General features: G+C 42.9%; 1 protein-coding gene across 7 annotated transcripts in view; it reads left to right on the top strand.

The window, feature by feature from the left end:
* The first annotated feature begins 6,330 nt into the window (after window positions 1-6,330).
* SLC4A7 (solute carrier family 4 member 7) overlaps window positions 6,331-15,804 on the top strand; it is a 93,112-nt gene continuing 83,638 nt past the window's right edge. For all 7 annotated transcript variants that reach the window (XM_033063979.1, XM_033063949.1, XM_033063971.1 and 4 more), the window contains exon 1: window positions 6,331-6,514. In XM_033063979.1, the coding sequence (XP_032919870.1) occupies window positions 6,467-6,514 (48 nt within the window). In that variant the 5' untranslated portion in view covers window positions 6,331-6,466. The remainder of the gene's footprint in view (window positions 6,515-15,804) is intronic.

The following is a 15,804-nucleotide window of genomic DNA, read 5'->3' as shown; positions in this document are numbered from 1 at the left end:
AAGTCCTTTATTATTACTTCAAGGTCTATCTTAAACTAAGTAGTTTCTAGCTTTCTCAAGGTTGCCCTAAACCTGTCCTAAAAGGGTTGCCTAGATTTCATTCTTCTGATACCTAGAAACCTTTTCCAGACTAAATTGTGCCAATGTTGTCTTTTATGTTAAACAACTATTCCTTTCTTTGTCCCTGGGAAAAAGTAAATATCATGGCTACCATAGGACTAAATCATGTGAAGGTAGAATGTCAGCAAGGTGTCTCCTTCACCTAAGCTGGCCATGGTGATGCTAAGTTTAGCACTGAAATGCAGTGAGCATTAAATATATGGTCAAGTCTGAGGATGGATTTCACTGCTTTTCTACACAAGCGTACATTTTAGGTATTGCACACAAGCTGGATGGGATAAGAAATATAAATTGGTGTTAAAAATCAGCTGCATATAATTGTGACTTGCATGGAAATTCAACTGAAAATTTCTTTGAATCTGCTACTGCTACTGTTGGTGGTCAAATTCGTAATTTGTGTTTGTTTAGTTGGACAAGGTAGGTATCATGTATGATTAAGGACAGTACTAAGGAAGGATAAATAGCTATAGAGGGACACACGGTCAAGACACTTGGTAGTGTAGAGACCTTTCATACTATCTGACCATCCCTTCTAAAATGGCCAGTTCTATACACTGAAGTTAATAAATATTTTCCTTCTGTCAGAGGTCTGTACCAGGAAATTATCAAGCAACAGATTTTTCTTTTCTTGTTTTTTAAAGACAGGTGAAATAAATTTCCCCAGACTAAAATTTCTTTTTGAACTATGTAACAGCTCAAACACACATCTGACTTAAAATGTGTATTCTTTCTCTTTGTGTGGAAGAAAAAAAGAAACAATAGGACAATTGATCTTTTAAAAGGAGGATTGAGGAGAGAAAATGAAGTGGAAGTGATTTTATTCATTAAGTAGCCTGTCTTGACTTGCTATATACCTTTCAAATCTACTTTACTCATCTGAACCTGTACTTGTTGAAGCTAGTGGCTGTAATGATGGTGACATCATCGTTTTGTTTATACTGGAATCTCTTTTGAATACAATCACAGAAGAGATAGTTTTAGGAGATTGATTACTCTTCAACTTTGGAATTTGGTAATTTTGGTATACCTCAAACATGCTGCACTTGTCCTCAAATCTGCTTTTCTTAGCTTTAGATTATGAACTCATCAGGCCTTTGATTATTTCTTCATAAGCATTTAAAAACCACAAAGTACACTAAATCTCCTGGAAAGAAACAAGAATAACTTTGATCCTTGGACCATATGAATTTACCATAAATATTTAGTCACAATTTTGCATTTTATATTACACCTACAAACTGCAGTGATGAGCATTCAACGTTTGTAAATATTACTTAAGGATCTGCTAGAATGTGCAGGTTGTTCTTAGTTTTGATTTGACCCTGTTGTTCGTGTGCCTTGTGAGATGGTTTTCATTCACACAGTTGCTTCAGGTTTTACTTTTTTTTCCCCACTCCTACTGCATCCATCACAGAAAAGATGAGAGCATTTACTTAATTAACAACTTCTAAGTGTTTCATTTTAATTCTGCAGACTTACGACATATTCATTTATTATTCACTGCACTGGAGTAAGGTTACTGTTTTTCTTTTTTGCTTTTTTACTAACATTCAAGTTTATATATCTGTTTCTTTTACAAGCACTTTCTTGAGAGCTTTCACAAGCATGGGAATGGGGATTTATCTTTTTGCAGCTGGCTAGGCAAACAATGTCAAATTTCAACTGATCTTCAGTATCTAATTTTAGATACCTCAACTAGTAATTTTTTTATGTGCTAAGTATTGTATGACACTTGTCCTCAAAATGCAACATCATCTGGCTACCTTTGCAAATGTCTTTGGCTTTTTTTTCAGTCTGAACCATTCTTCAGTGTAAAGAATGCAACATTTAGTTGAGTACATAAGAAAAGGTTTAATTTTTAAAATGTCATATAGAAATCACATTGGCAGGGGTCCTGAGACTCTTCAGTTTTCTCCTATACTCCTCCTAGCAGAGAATTTTCCTCCCCTAGACCCTCTTCTTTAAGAACATTAGGTCAGAATGCCTCTTTCTCCTTTTGTAGCTCTAGTTTGTGTGTTTGTTTCCTCACCCCTTCTTTCCCTGTTTAACATCTCATACTTACCTTTCTGATCCTCGAGAAATAAGGTTTACTTTCTCCTCAGGTTTACACCACTTCTTTGCTTGGAGCCAGTCTTCTCAATCTACCCAGGTGTTTCTCTTGCCTGTCTCCTGTACGTGTGATTGTTTGCATAGTATTTGTGTCTTTTTGCCCTTACTTCTTTTGTTTGACTTTTGTTCCTCCTATGTGAATGTTCTTTGTTCTAGTGTAGCTATAGGAACTGGTTGTTTGCATACTGCTACCCTCTCCCCCTCACGCTATTTCTTTAATTTTGTTTGTTTCTGCCAGCTCTAATGAGAAAGAGGGAGTAAGTCCCTTCTTCTCCACTCAGCTCCTCCTTTTATTTTTGTATTGATGGCTCCTCAGTATGAAACTCTGTCTTAGCCTCGGAAATTATGTCTTGAAAGAAAAGGTAATAAGGACCATGGAATAATGACTCCTGTCATTTTCCTCCCTAGCCATTTTTAGGGGTGCTACTGCTGCTAAAATAACCTCCTCTTGTGATTACCTGCACCAGGTACTCAGCTCCATTAAAGTTCACAATGTTTTCATTAGCAATATTGTGCCAGCTTGTAAGAACAGCCAGTATTAATAGATAAAAGCCATGAGAATGAATCTACTTTGGTAGAAGTAGTGGCTGTGCTAGTTATCCCATCAAACATCATCTTTTCATCCTGTCTTTGAAATCCATGGTAACTTCCTGTCAGTGGTCCTACTTGACAGAGCAGCTGATGACTGGAGTGGATTTGATGCTGATCTCAGGCTGAGTGGAAGGTGCTTTTGTCAGCCTCTAACTTCCTTTCTTTGAGTCTTTTAAGCACCTGGTAGTTGGCAAGAAATTAAACAGCAGGAGAATAAAGTGCAAAGCTGACTCTTATTGCACTGCCCTAAGGAGACAGGAGACAGGCAACTTCCTCATCAGAGACCTGGCTTATCCAACAATTTCTGCTGCTTCCATCTATGTCCAAGAATGTGTTTGGGGAGGGGGTGGGGAACGAAAGGGAGGAAGAGGAGTGGAGGAAAAGCACCATCAGGCCACTCTGAGTGGACCAGGTATTAAATAAACTGATGGCACCTCTTCAGTGACACACAAGCTCTACCCATCTCCTTTCATACATCACCTGGTATCTCAGTGACAGCTGCACTCATATTCATATGCACAAAGCTGCCCTGCTTCTATTTTGATAATGACTTCTGGGAGGTTGGTAAGTTTCAAATGTTTTGAAGTTCTGGTCAACTTGTTGTGAACAGTGGTATCACTTTGTTTTCACTCAGGCAGCATGGCATGGGGAAGCTAGGTTGGCCTTTTCTGCTATGGTTATACATATGGTGACCAGATGGAATGCAGTGAGCAAACGAGTTTTTCAGCTCAGCAAATGATTGTGTGTTCACCTGGAGATGTTGTTCTCAGCAGAGTGCCAAAGGAAGTAAGGTGAATGAATGCTAGGCCCTACTACCCTACTGAACCTTGATTTGTCCATTGGTCATTCTCTGATGGTAGTGAAAAAAGAGCTAGAGCATCTTGTCAGAGATCCCTTCTCAGAGATCACAGAGGATCCTTTTATGCCAAAACCTAACTGCCATTCATGTCATTAGGCTCCTTTTTGATGGACCAAACATTTTTCTCACTCTAACCATTCATCTGCTGTCCCCTGAGAAACCTCACTAAATACTGTAGTTCACTGCACATTATGGGAAGTCCTGTTTTAGACCTTACTGTTCTCTGGACTGAATCCCCAGAGAATGGAGAAGTTCAGTGCTTGTGAAGATGGGTTGCGTTCATCCCAATATCAATGGAGGACTGCTGCAATCTGCCTCCCAAGACATAATTAGCACAAATTATGTGGGACCTGAAGTTACAATCCATCCCTATTATACCCATGCTGTTTTGTACAAGATCATTTTCAATGGTTTATCTGGGTTGAAACTCTGCCAGTACTGTTCCTGGAAGAGGAAAGGACGGAGTAGGTCACAGTTACACTGCAGGTGTATCAAAGCCCTTTATATCAAGGTTATTATATTCCTGGTGGTTGTGCACAGTGCTTTATTATCCGTTAAAACTCATCTGAGACCTGACCAGGTCATAATCTTTGATTGAAGAATGTGTTAAGACTGCTGCCTATTCAATCAGTTCTGCACAGCTTGCCTTACTTCATCTCCTCAGTATAACTAGGCAGGTGTAGTTTGCACTAATGATGCAGTCCTCAAAGGGCAGGTTTTAGTGACCTGGTACTGGCCCATGCCAAATCTTTCATTTAAAACCTCCCTCCAGGTTGTATGGGTGAGGAATTCTGGCCAGGATTGCATCTGTGCCCAATGCCATCAAACGGTGTGTGCACCTGCTATTCCCTCCAGGGCATTTACTTCTGTTCAGAGAAATGGTGAACTACTTTTGTTTGCAGACCGATTTGGCTCTGCCAGCATCTTTCCTGAAAAGCATAGAGAGGGTTACTGATCATCCATCAGCTCATCCTCCCCAGGCTCAGCCAAATGTCCAGAGCCTTTCGCTCTCCCGTGGCCAGCCTCCAAAGCAAGCCGGGGTTTGAGGCTGTGCTAAGCCTCCTGCTGGTGGGCAGTGCCAGAGGCCTGCTTTCCCTCCACAGCCAGGTTTATATTTTTGTCCGCGGGCTCTGCACAGCCTCCTTTTATAGTGTTCTTAGTTCAGCACGGTATTTGTTGATGCACACATTCCTTTCATTTGCTGCTTCCAAAACTGCTGATAAGACCAGAAGCTCTTCTGTCTGCTTTTGAGAGGGCTTGTTTGAGACCCAGTCCAACTTAGATCCCCTTGCCTTGCTTTGTCTTGACCGTGCTGTATCTGCATTTGTCAGCCTGCCTTCACTTTTACACTGCATCTCCTGTGATCCCAGCCTGATCCTGAAGCCTCTGTGCCTCTCATCAAGTGACTCTAGACTTTTTGTGTCTTTCAGAAGTCAAGCTGGGACTGATCCTGTTGCAGAGAAGCCACTACTGTTTTCTTCCTGACACTTCCCAGCCATTCAGAGCTCAGACACTGTATGTAACAAATGCTAAACCCAAAGCATCCTGAAAGTGATCCAGGGAACTGGCTGTATGTTATATGGACCTTTGTGCCCTCTCTGCCCTGCAGGTGCCCATAAACTCCCTGTGTCTATGTTAGAGTTTCAGTGACAGCTTGTGCCAGAAGCCATGGACAAACAAACACTTTTCTCCTCAGGCCAGGCTGAGTGTCAGGGTGCAAAAAGGAGCCACAGTATGCAATCCCCCCTAAAGGGTAGTGGGAGTAGGTGGAAGGAGGAGCACCAGGGCAAGGTGAGCATGGAGTCAAAAACAGGAAGAATGAAGTGATGGCTCACCTGCTGTATGTGGATGTTCAGCCTCATCAGCACAAGGTGTTTCACAACTAAATGAGCCTAAGGAGGTTGTAATTTTTATGCAGGCAGACCAGGCAAAGTTATAAGTTATCTCTACCAGACCAAGTGTTAACAGCTGTTTCCAAAAACTTTAATTGGAGCAAAGCTTAACAGGGGCAGCCAGAAGTACAACCTCGACACTGCTCCCTCCCACCACCCCAGCCTTTTGAATAAAGGATTGTTGGATTATTTGGATTATTTATGTAAGGGCAAAGAACATTATTTTTGGAAACGACTGAATTATTTTTGTCACTTTTTCCCAAAAGAAAAAAAAAAAAAGAAAAAAATTCAGCCCGAGGCAGACACCTGGCATGGAAAATTTCAGCTTGCGTGGTAAAAGCCTGGCAGAAGTTACCAGCAAGTGCGAAGTGTGTCCAAAAAAAAAGAAAAAGAAAGGAAAGAAAAGAAAAGAAAAGGAAAGAAAGGCAAGCATCCAGCACATCAAGCAGCCGTAGTCCCCGGCAGGCTGGGAGCTCGCTGCCCTCCCGGGCTCGCGGTCCCGCCGGGAGCTGATCGCCCGTGTCCGGCGGTGCTCCCGGCGCGGGGAGTCGGGCCCGCCACGCGGCTCCGCGTGGGACCGAGCGCGCCGCCCCCGCGCCCCGCGCTGTCCCAGAGCCGGCGGCGGCGGGCGGGGGCGGGGCCGCGGCCGCGCTGCGCTGCTCCCATTGGCCCGGGCGGCGGCGCGGGGCGGGGGCAGCGGGCGCGCCGCCGAGGCGGTCCGGGCTCAGCCCCCGGCGCGGCGGAGCAGTCGCGGCCGCCCCGTCCTGAGGGCACCGGCGCCGCCCGCCTCCGTCAGGCAGCGCAGCCCCCGCGTCCGGTTCTAGCTCGCCGTTCGTCTGCCGCTCCGCGCCCTTTTCTCTCGCTCTGTCTGCCGGGCGATCTCGGCGGGGCCGCGATGGAAGAGGAGCGGGCGGGCGAGCAGATGAGACCGTTGCTCACCACGGTAACGGGGGGTGCGGTGCGGTGGGGGGCGCACAAAGGGGCCGCCACGGGGCAGCGTTGCCCCGCGTCCTGCCCGGGGGTCGTCCCGCTACCCTCCTGCCGGGGCACGGCGGGGTCCCTGCCGTAGCTCCCCAGCCCTCGGTGGCGGCACCCTCGGGCCGGGGGTCCCGGCCCCTGTCGCCCGGTGTACCCGCGTGCCGGCCGCGTGCGCGCGGCCGTGTCCCCCCCAACCCTCCCGCCATCCCCGGGGGGCGGCGGCGGGGCCGGAGCCTTTTGTTCGGCCGCGGGCTCCGTGTGCTCGGCGCTCGCGGCTGCCCCGTCCACCCCCCCGTTCCTTTGTGAGAGCCCCGCAGGGCTTGTGCCGGCGGCGGTGGGCGGCGCGGCCGCCCCTGGCCTCGCCTTTCTCCCTGCCCCGCTGGCTGACGAGTTCCTGGGCGAGGGAGAAGTGCGCACACATGGCAAGCGGCGAGCTTCCCCTTGTCCTCGTGTTGCACGGCGGCGGGGTCGGCTCGGGTGGTGGGCGCGCTTCCCCGGCGGGTTTGTAGTCCTGGGGAGTGGAAGTGTCGGTGGGGGGGAGATGGGTAAAACGACGGGGCTTGGGTTCGTTTCCTTCTCGGGCCGGGTGGCTCAGTGAAGCGGGCATGTGTTGCCTTCCTGTGCTGCTGAAAAATACATGTGGTTCCACGCTTGTAATTTCCCCTCCCTTCAGATGACTCAAGGTCTGGATTTTGTTAATGAGCCTCTGAGCTCTTACTCTGATGTTCTCCTTCAGGGCCTTTTCCAAAAAGGTGTCGCACAGGGATTTGTCTTCAGTGCCTGAAGAGGAGGGATGTGTAGTTTGTAGCACAAAGAATGCTGTTGACGGACCGTGAAATAACACTGAAAACACATGAGTTTTCATCATCTTTCCGTTACTCTTCAAGGAGAGACTTGAGTCATTTTCGATAATATTGGCAGTCTAATGAAGTGCTCGCTTCCTGTGACATCAGTATGCTCAGTGTGTTTTTCCTTTGTTATTACAGGAGCATGATAACTTAGTAGTTCAAAGGGCCATGAATTTTGCAAATGTTACAATCTTTGTATGTTGACTTCACAAATTAATGCTTGTGCTCGTGTCAAAAGGTTTTGCAGATGTGTTCTAGACCATTTCTCCATTTTGTCACTGCTTATACTGCAAGAAAGGTGTATTCCCAATTCATGTAAACTTGTTCAAGGTAGATTCTGTGTAAGAGCAGTTCCTTAATAGGTTTGATTCATGCTAAAACTACCTTTCCCCTCTGTAGAGGGTATCTCTTCTTAGCTGGCAGGAAAATACTCCCAAGTAGTAAAGAGATGCTAAGCTGTGTGGAGGGAGTTAAAAAACTTTGAGCTTCAAGTGTAGGGTTGCAGTGGAAGATAGTAATGGTTACCCTCAGGTAAATCCAAATGAAAAGAGCATTGCAGATGTCATCAAAGTCAGTGTGCCCTGAGCATATTTATCAGGCCTAGCAGCAGTCATTTGTATTCTGTTGCAAGAAAATTTTTTTTTTGGGGGACAAACTCCTGCTGTATAATTGCATGGTCATTTTTGATACAGGTGTTTTGAACAGAGGTGCTCCATGGAGTGGTCCAGATTGGTTTCCTTGCAACAGCAATACCTGACTTTGTGCCAGCGTGCATTTGGGAGGTAATTCCAGCTGAATTGAAATGGTTAGAAAAGTGAGAGGGCAGAAGAGTTGGTAGGAGCTGGAAAAAAGGAGCTTCTGGGGAAAACATGAAGTAAATGGCTTACAGAAAGACAAGACTTGCTGATCTTTGGGCCAATACATACTTTGGCAATATCGGACTTGTGGTTTCATATGCAAGAGGTGTAATTTTATATACAAGAGAGCTACTTAATACAAAGATAAGTATTTTTGACAATAGAGCTTGACTTAATTTTTCTAATCCTGTGTTTCTTGACAATACAGGCTGCCCTTCTGCTAGCAAAGCTTGCTGAAACTGCTGTCGTGTGCATATGTTTTTCAGAAATAAACATCTCAATAAGATGAAAGGACTTTGTAAAAAAGTGCAGATCAAGTCTGAGAGCTTCATTGCTGTGGCTTAAAAGTACAGAAATGTAATAAAACAGAGGAGTCCCTAAAAATTTCTTTTATTCCTCCCTCCAGTGTTGTTTCTGTGTTTATAGAGTCTTAGATATGTAATGAGTTAAGATCTGGTGGCTTTCTTACAAAGGACCACTTCTGTCAGTCACATGCTGCCCCCTCCTCCTCCCATTTAGTTTACCAAAAATAAAGAAAAATCCTTTAACCTTGCTTGTTTTATACTTTAGGTCCAGTCTTACAGAAGAGAATGAATAAGTGTTTAGAAGTTTGGTGTTTTGAGGAACCTGAGTGGTGGCAATATGTACTTGAACGTTGGAAGGTGAAACTAGTGCCTGATAGTTAGTACAACCAGAGAGCAGCTGATGATCAGAGCATCTGGGATGACTAGAAAATACAATAGGAAAAAGATATATAACTGCATAAATCCATGATTCTTTCGTACCTTACATACTCTTAGATGTTCTGCCTGTCATCTTAGAAAAGATACATTATTATTGGAAAACATAATAACAAGAAGATATGAATTAGTTCAAAGATGATAAAAGATTCCACAGTCTAGGACTTGTCACCCTAGTAAAGATGATGGAACAGTGATATGGTAAGGCTCTATAAAAATGTGGAGAAAGTAGGTGACTTGGAGGAGGAGACGCACAGTCAAATCAGACTAAGGTGCTAAATTCAGAACAAGTAAAAGAAACTGGGGGTAGGGATTCACAGGTATATTTGCTATACAATGTATACAACGTGAACTTAAGGGGAGGTTGGATGAAGGTTGGAAGACGGATACATTGAGGTTAGTGGATGAGCAACAGCTCCAGGAAATCTGATTTGAAAACAGCTGGAGGTTGTGAGTGTAAGGAGGAGGAGTTATATGCTTGTCTTGTTTTTCCTCTTCCTTTAACAGCTACTTATGGTAATTCTTGTTGGGTGTTTTAAAACAGGGGTGGGACATGATAGTTTGTTTTCTCTACAGTGGTAAGTTTGACAATTGCAGTTATGGTATTAAAAATGCTTGATACTGCATATGAGTGATCTTAGTTCCAGCTTCTAGCTTTTGTTATAATGGTGTTCATTACCACAGTTTCGAGGGCTTCTTTGCAACAGTTGTTAGTAGCATTTAAAGGAATGTGTAGTGCAGTTCTGTCTTTAGATGTTTTTCAGGTAGTATTTCCAAAATACTTTGTTATCTTAAAGTAGATGGAAACTTTTTTTTCTGTTAGTATTTGTTACTATGTAATACATATCAAAATAGTCGCAAGGCAGTAGACCATGCACTATAGTTAAGTAATGGGTTTGTGTCTTCTTTCAGTGAAGCACATCTGGTTTTATCATTAATACTACTGTAGATGATGATAGAACTGAAAGTGGCTCTGTTGGAGAAGGGCGTATTTCCAGGGATCTCCTTCTGGCTTTCCTAATCAAACCAGGGAAGTACTGTGGTCTGCCTTATCTCACTGAAGAGGGCATTAGTGTCACAGTGCTTTTTCAGAAGTGGCTACATGGTTGGCTACAGCTTTTAACTTTTTTTTAACAGCTGTGCATGCACATTATCAGATGGGTTACAGTCACTGTCCTCTGCTGTCATCTTATTTAACATGTGGCTTCTGTGATGTTAAGTCAAATGACAGGTCTCTGAAGAATATTATGCTGGTGCATACAAATTTTTTTCCTACTAACATAGTAAACTCGAACTGCTGTTTTCCCTTTATGGCTGGACAGGGGTAACTGAGGGTATGTTTGTACTGCATAATTGAGGACTGTGCAGGAAACTCTCCTCCCCCACAAGTTTGTGGCATCTGGCTGAACAAATGCTCTGCACAAGTTAAAGCAATAGAGTTATAACTGTGTGGCAGTGCCCTAGCTAAATAGCCCTGATCAGAGAGAATTGTACTGACTTGCCAGCCTTGCAGACTTGAAGCTGTGACTTTGGAGAGACAAGCTGCTTTTCTGTGTTGTGCTGTTTGGGTACAGTGCGTACCTCGTACAGTTTGCACTGTGTTGTGGGCCTCTGTAAGCTTTTAAGTGTATGTCTGGCAGTCTTACTGAGTTCTTGAAAAGTTACCATGGCTGTCAAAAACTTCTTGTGTTATTTGAGAACTTTCATTCTGCTTCATTGTAGCAGTTCTATTTTTCTGTCCGGAATAAGCTGGGAGTGTACGAAGTTGGGTAGTTGCAGGTATATATCCATGCCATTTATCTGCTTCTGCAGGTGACTTTTGACATGTCAAGAAATTTGTTGTGAACCTTTGAATATTGATGCCCCTTACACAAGGGTGTATGTTGCACAAGACTTTTAGTGGTCCTGAAGCAGTAGAAATACTTAGTAAACAGAACTGCTCTATAACTAGTGTTAGAGAAAAAAAAAACCTAGACTATAACTTTGAGCATCCTCAAACTTAGCTGGAGAAGGTCTCAAATAAATATTGTCATGTTTTTAGTATAGCCCATTCTGGAATGGTAAAGTTTAAGGACACATCAGATTTTTTTTGCTAAAATTAAGATAGATGTCCTCCTAATGTTTTTGAAATAGTGATAGGAATAGTGAAGTTTAACTGAGTGTTTTGTAAATAAGGACACAGAGATGAGCACCAAGTACTACTTAACTGTGTAGATCAGAAAATGTCTGAATGGTAAAACGAGAATTTTCATTTTTTTACAGATCATTTTATAATATTCTTAAATATTTTCATTTATAAATTTACATTTGCAAAATTACCAATATATAAAAATATTACATTATTTTTAAAAAAGACCGACATTTATTTGAAGTGTTCCAGATCTCAAATCTACCTTGCTGGCATATCTCAATAATTGTTAGAAGGGATTATCTGTCTAAGAGTCTTGTGTTTGTGTGTGGCACTTTCAGAGTTCCTTGTTCAGTGGGAATTAAATTCTCTGCACTAGTGTTGTAACTTAGAAAATGTGTGTTTTAACCAGTAGATGGAGCCATTTTAGTTATGTATCAGTGTGTCTGTCTATTTACCTAAGTTTGGAAAACTTTGTTTCTTAAAGTGTTTTCAGTCATTTTGTCTACAGAGGATGACTTATGATTTTTAAAATCATTTCTTGATCTACAGAGAAGACTAAATGTTTTGTTCTTCCCATAGTTGTGCCAGGACTGTACAGCAGGAAGGCTATTCTGTTTTCGTAAGTGTGGAGAAAAAAGTGAATACTCGTTCTTTGTGGGAATTACTGTTGTCTCTGTAAATTGTCCAGTGTCACATGAGGAGAGCTGTGTAGCCTTTGTACACCCTGTGTTGCCTGAAGTAACTTTTCGGAATATTGATCTGTGGTAGTGTTATCTGACAGTCTGGATGCTCTTGTGACTTCTGCCCAGGAAAGTTTATTAGCTCAAAGTTTTTTGAGCTTTGTGAGATTTTTTTTCCCCTCCTCCAGTCCCTTAAACTAAAATGACTCAAAGCTATGTAATGGAATGGTTGTCCTTTTTGGATATAATGGCATCAGTTGTCTTATTTTAGCAGTGCTGGAGTGCTTCGTAACCTTTAAATACCCCATACTTATTAATTCAAGCAAGTCCCATTTTAGCAGAAGCATTCCCAGTGCTGTACTCATTGTGTTGTCTTGTATCTTCCTTCAGCATCCTCTTTTCTAAAAGTTTTTTTTTTTTTGTTTAACTCTGCCTCTGCATGATATCCTTAGTGTAATGTACTACCTAGACCTTCCCTTTCCCCCACTTTTCTGTCTTCTGCTTTGAAGATTATTTTAGATTAACACAATGCCAACTGGAAGAGTAGAACCTTATTCAAATCTTCATTTGAACTCTCAATATATGATACTTTGTGAGGTATAGGTGAGTCATCTTCTTTCCCAGAATCCTACTGTGAGAGATTTTGAGATTTCTTGTGGTTCAGGGCTGTTGTTGTTGTTGTTTGATTGTTTGGACTTTTTCTTATTCAAACTAATTGGAAGTTTAAATTTTCTACAATTTATACAGAATTAGTACTGATATTTTTCATAAGATGTAGTTGTGCTCTAAGGTGTCTAGACTTACTTTCTTGGCAGTAGTGCTAAGATAGTATCCTGAAATACAAGAGTATTTTTAAACTTGAAAACAGACTTGCAGGTTTTTTTAAACTTAAGTAGATGCTTCTGGGTTGGGCACCTGTTGTCAAACTGTTGTCCCAGTTTAACAGAATGTCTGGAGTCTGCCTCCAAACAAACTGGAGCTTCCTGTGAATGAGGCATGTGGGTGGAAACCGTGGAGAGGAAGTGGGAATTACAGAGAAGCATCCCCTGTATGTTGGAATTGTGCTGTTTGACCTACTCTGCCCTCTGCTACTGTTGCTTTTACAGTGAAGCTATAGTACTGAGGATCTGGTAGCAGAGATCTGTTTGCAGATAGGGTGAACTGAGGACTTGTATGAAAACCTGTCTGGTTTTTTTTGGTTATTATGTTTTTACTGTGTGGGCATGTATTTAGGGTGTGTATGTGGAAATACTGTCTTAAAAAACTATGCTTCTCTAAAATGTAAAGTGAAGATTTTTTTTTTTTCTCCTTATTCATTTTTCCACTAGGCTGATTCCTTTTCATTTTCCGTGACTAATGTCTACTAAATATATGCTGGCTGTGTCTTGACTGGGATCTGTTTTGGGATGAAGAAAAAGGGAGCTAAGTTATTGTGAATACCTAGGTTATGGGAGGGGTAATGATACCAGTAATTCCTTGCTAGGGAAAGTAATTTACTTCCACAAAAAGTGCTACCTCTGAATATTGTGAACACACTGATTGTGTCACTAGCATATTATAATCAGAAGACTAAGAGAGTCTCTAATCAGCCTGTTTTGCATCTATCTCTTTGTTACCAAAGAACAGAAAGAGGTTAAAGCAAATCTGTTCACAGAGCTGTTGTAATAGAATCTTGCTTGGTGTCCATTTCTGAACTGTGACTGCTTCTCAGTGCAAGAATTGTGTTGCTATGTCAAGAGATTCAGGCTGCTGTGTTCTGGATCTCAAAAATCATGCTAAGTGGAAGCATGTGTGATTCTTTCTTTTAGATAGAATTGTGAGTAAGGTAATACAGCTAGTAAATCACATTTATTGCTAACTGATCAGATTTCCAGTTTCCACTTAGAGGCCTTAATTCTTCAGCTTTTCTTATATTTTTAATTAAAGGATGGCTAGCAGATGCTGATGTGAATAATGCCTTGTTGTACAAAGATTTATTTTCTGTTTCTGCTGTATAGCTTCTCTTTTGAATGAAAAAATTGAGGTGTTTTCTCCCCTTCATTGTGCCTTTTGCACCCATTATAGCTTTCAACCATTGCAGAACTCTGGCTTATCTAACTCCACCCCTGCACAGCTAGATAATGTCAGTATATTCTTCCCACTCCTGCTTCCACCTTTCATGTATTCTGTTTTGCATTTGAGCTCAGCCACTGGTTCCTTTTCCTTTCGCACTGGTCCATTGTCAGGCCTGCTTGGATTACTGCATGTTGTGCTTTGAGGATGTTGTCTTTAAAGGTCAGCCAGTACTCACAGGCTTTGTCTTCACCCTCTGTTGTGGTCTTCTGGGGAGATGCTGCTGAGCAGATCCCTGGACAAGATGAAATTGCTCTCCTGAAGTGTCATGTTGTAACTATGTAGTGGGTTGTGCGCTGTATGCTGTAGTATTTGTCTTCTTCTCTCAGGACTTTAAACTCCATGATTTCATGATTGCTGCAGGCAAGGCTGCTCTTAGCTTTCACATCTCTGTCTGCTTCTTCTTGTTTGTGAGCAACAGGTCCAGCAGAGCATATTCACTAGTTGGGTTATTGATGACTTGCACCAAGAAGCAGTTTTCAAAAAATTCAAGAAAATTCCTGGAATGTTTGTGTTTGGCTATACCCTACCAGCAGATAGTAGTCATTTTAGGCCCTGGAATGTCATCAGTCATGAACTTTCCTTCCGCTTTCAAATATAGGCTTTTTCTACCCCCTTCTTAATCAGGTCTTTAGTAGGCACCTAGTACAAAGTTGCCCATATTGGACTGTTCTCTGATCCTTCCCTATTGGGGCTTCAGTGCCTTGTCACTCATTCCAAGCAAGGCAGGGTTTGTTGCAACCATATCTTTGTACAGATTGAAACCCACGTTCCTTACTTTTCCAGGCTGTTTTTCCTATAGAGCCTCTGACCTTCCACTGTTGCACTTTAGCCATGTGAGCTGTCCCACCATCTCTCTGTAACTCCCATGAGGTTATAACTCTGCAGTGGTGCATGGACGAAGTCCTGTTACTTCCCGTGCTGTGTAGAAGCACTTGAGATGGGCTCACAGATAGGCTGCTTCCACAAGGGAAGTGTGTGAGCCCCCTGACTTGTTTTCTCACATCTTGATTTCTCCTCAGTGTGACATCTCCACCATGCCTAGTTTAAAGCCATACTCACAGACTTATTGTATCTGGTGACAAATATACTCTCACCACACTTTGTCAAATGGATCCTTCTTCTTGGAAGAGGTTTCTGTGGTCATAGCATAAAAACTCTACTATCAACCGTACACTGGCTCTCTGGATGCATCCAATCTGCCCTAAGCCTTTTGCTTCTCACTGGAGAGACTGAGAACCACCACGTGGGCTTCCTCGCCCACAGCGCTCAGTAGTCACTAGAGTTGCTCAGTAGTTGCATTTTGGAAGTGTCATTGGTGTCACATGGATAAACAGGAAAGTTCAGTAGTTCGAAGATTGGATGAGCCTCAGTTATTCCAAAACATTGTTTGGCAAACAGCAGATCTCCCAGGACCTCCTGCTTATCTTATCTTATTCTATCTTCCCTATTGTGCCATGTATTTATCTCCTCCTGCAGCTCTTTCGCCTGGCCTGCTCAGCACCTCAAGGATAGCAGACCTCCCATAGGGTGAGGGAGGCCACTGTGATTGACAGCAGTGAGCCAGGGAGGAGCAGCAGGAGCTTCCTGCAGGCCAGCATCTGGATGGTGACATCCTCTCTGAGCAGTTCTCTGATGTACCTGTTCCTTTGGCTGGTGTTGGAGACTTTGCCTGGTAACATTGCACAAACATGAAAGGTATTTCAGGGCCCTTTGCAGCTTTGACTGTGAACTGCAGTGACATCTGTTGTCTGAGCTGTGGTGGATGGGTGTGCTGTGCCCAGGTTTATATTGTGCAACTGTCACACTGCCATCAGTTCAGTTCACAGTGTGGATGTAAAACAGGTATGTTAATGTGAATGCTTTGGTCTACCTGCAGCTGATTTT

Source organism: Catharus ustulatus, chromosome 1 (genome assembly GCF_009819885.2).
Source record: "Catharus ustulatus isolate bCatUst1 chromosome 1, bCatUst1.pri.v2, whole genome shotgun sequence".
In the NCBI taxonomy this organism is placed as follows: Eukaryota; Metazoa; Chordata; class Aves; order Passeriformes; family Turdidae; genus Catharus; species Catharus ustulatus.
This window is presented reverse-complemented; position numbering and strand designations above follow the sequence as displayed.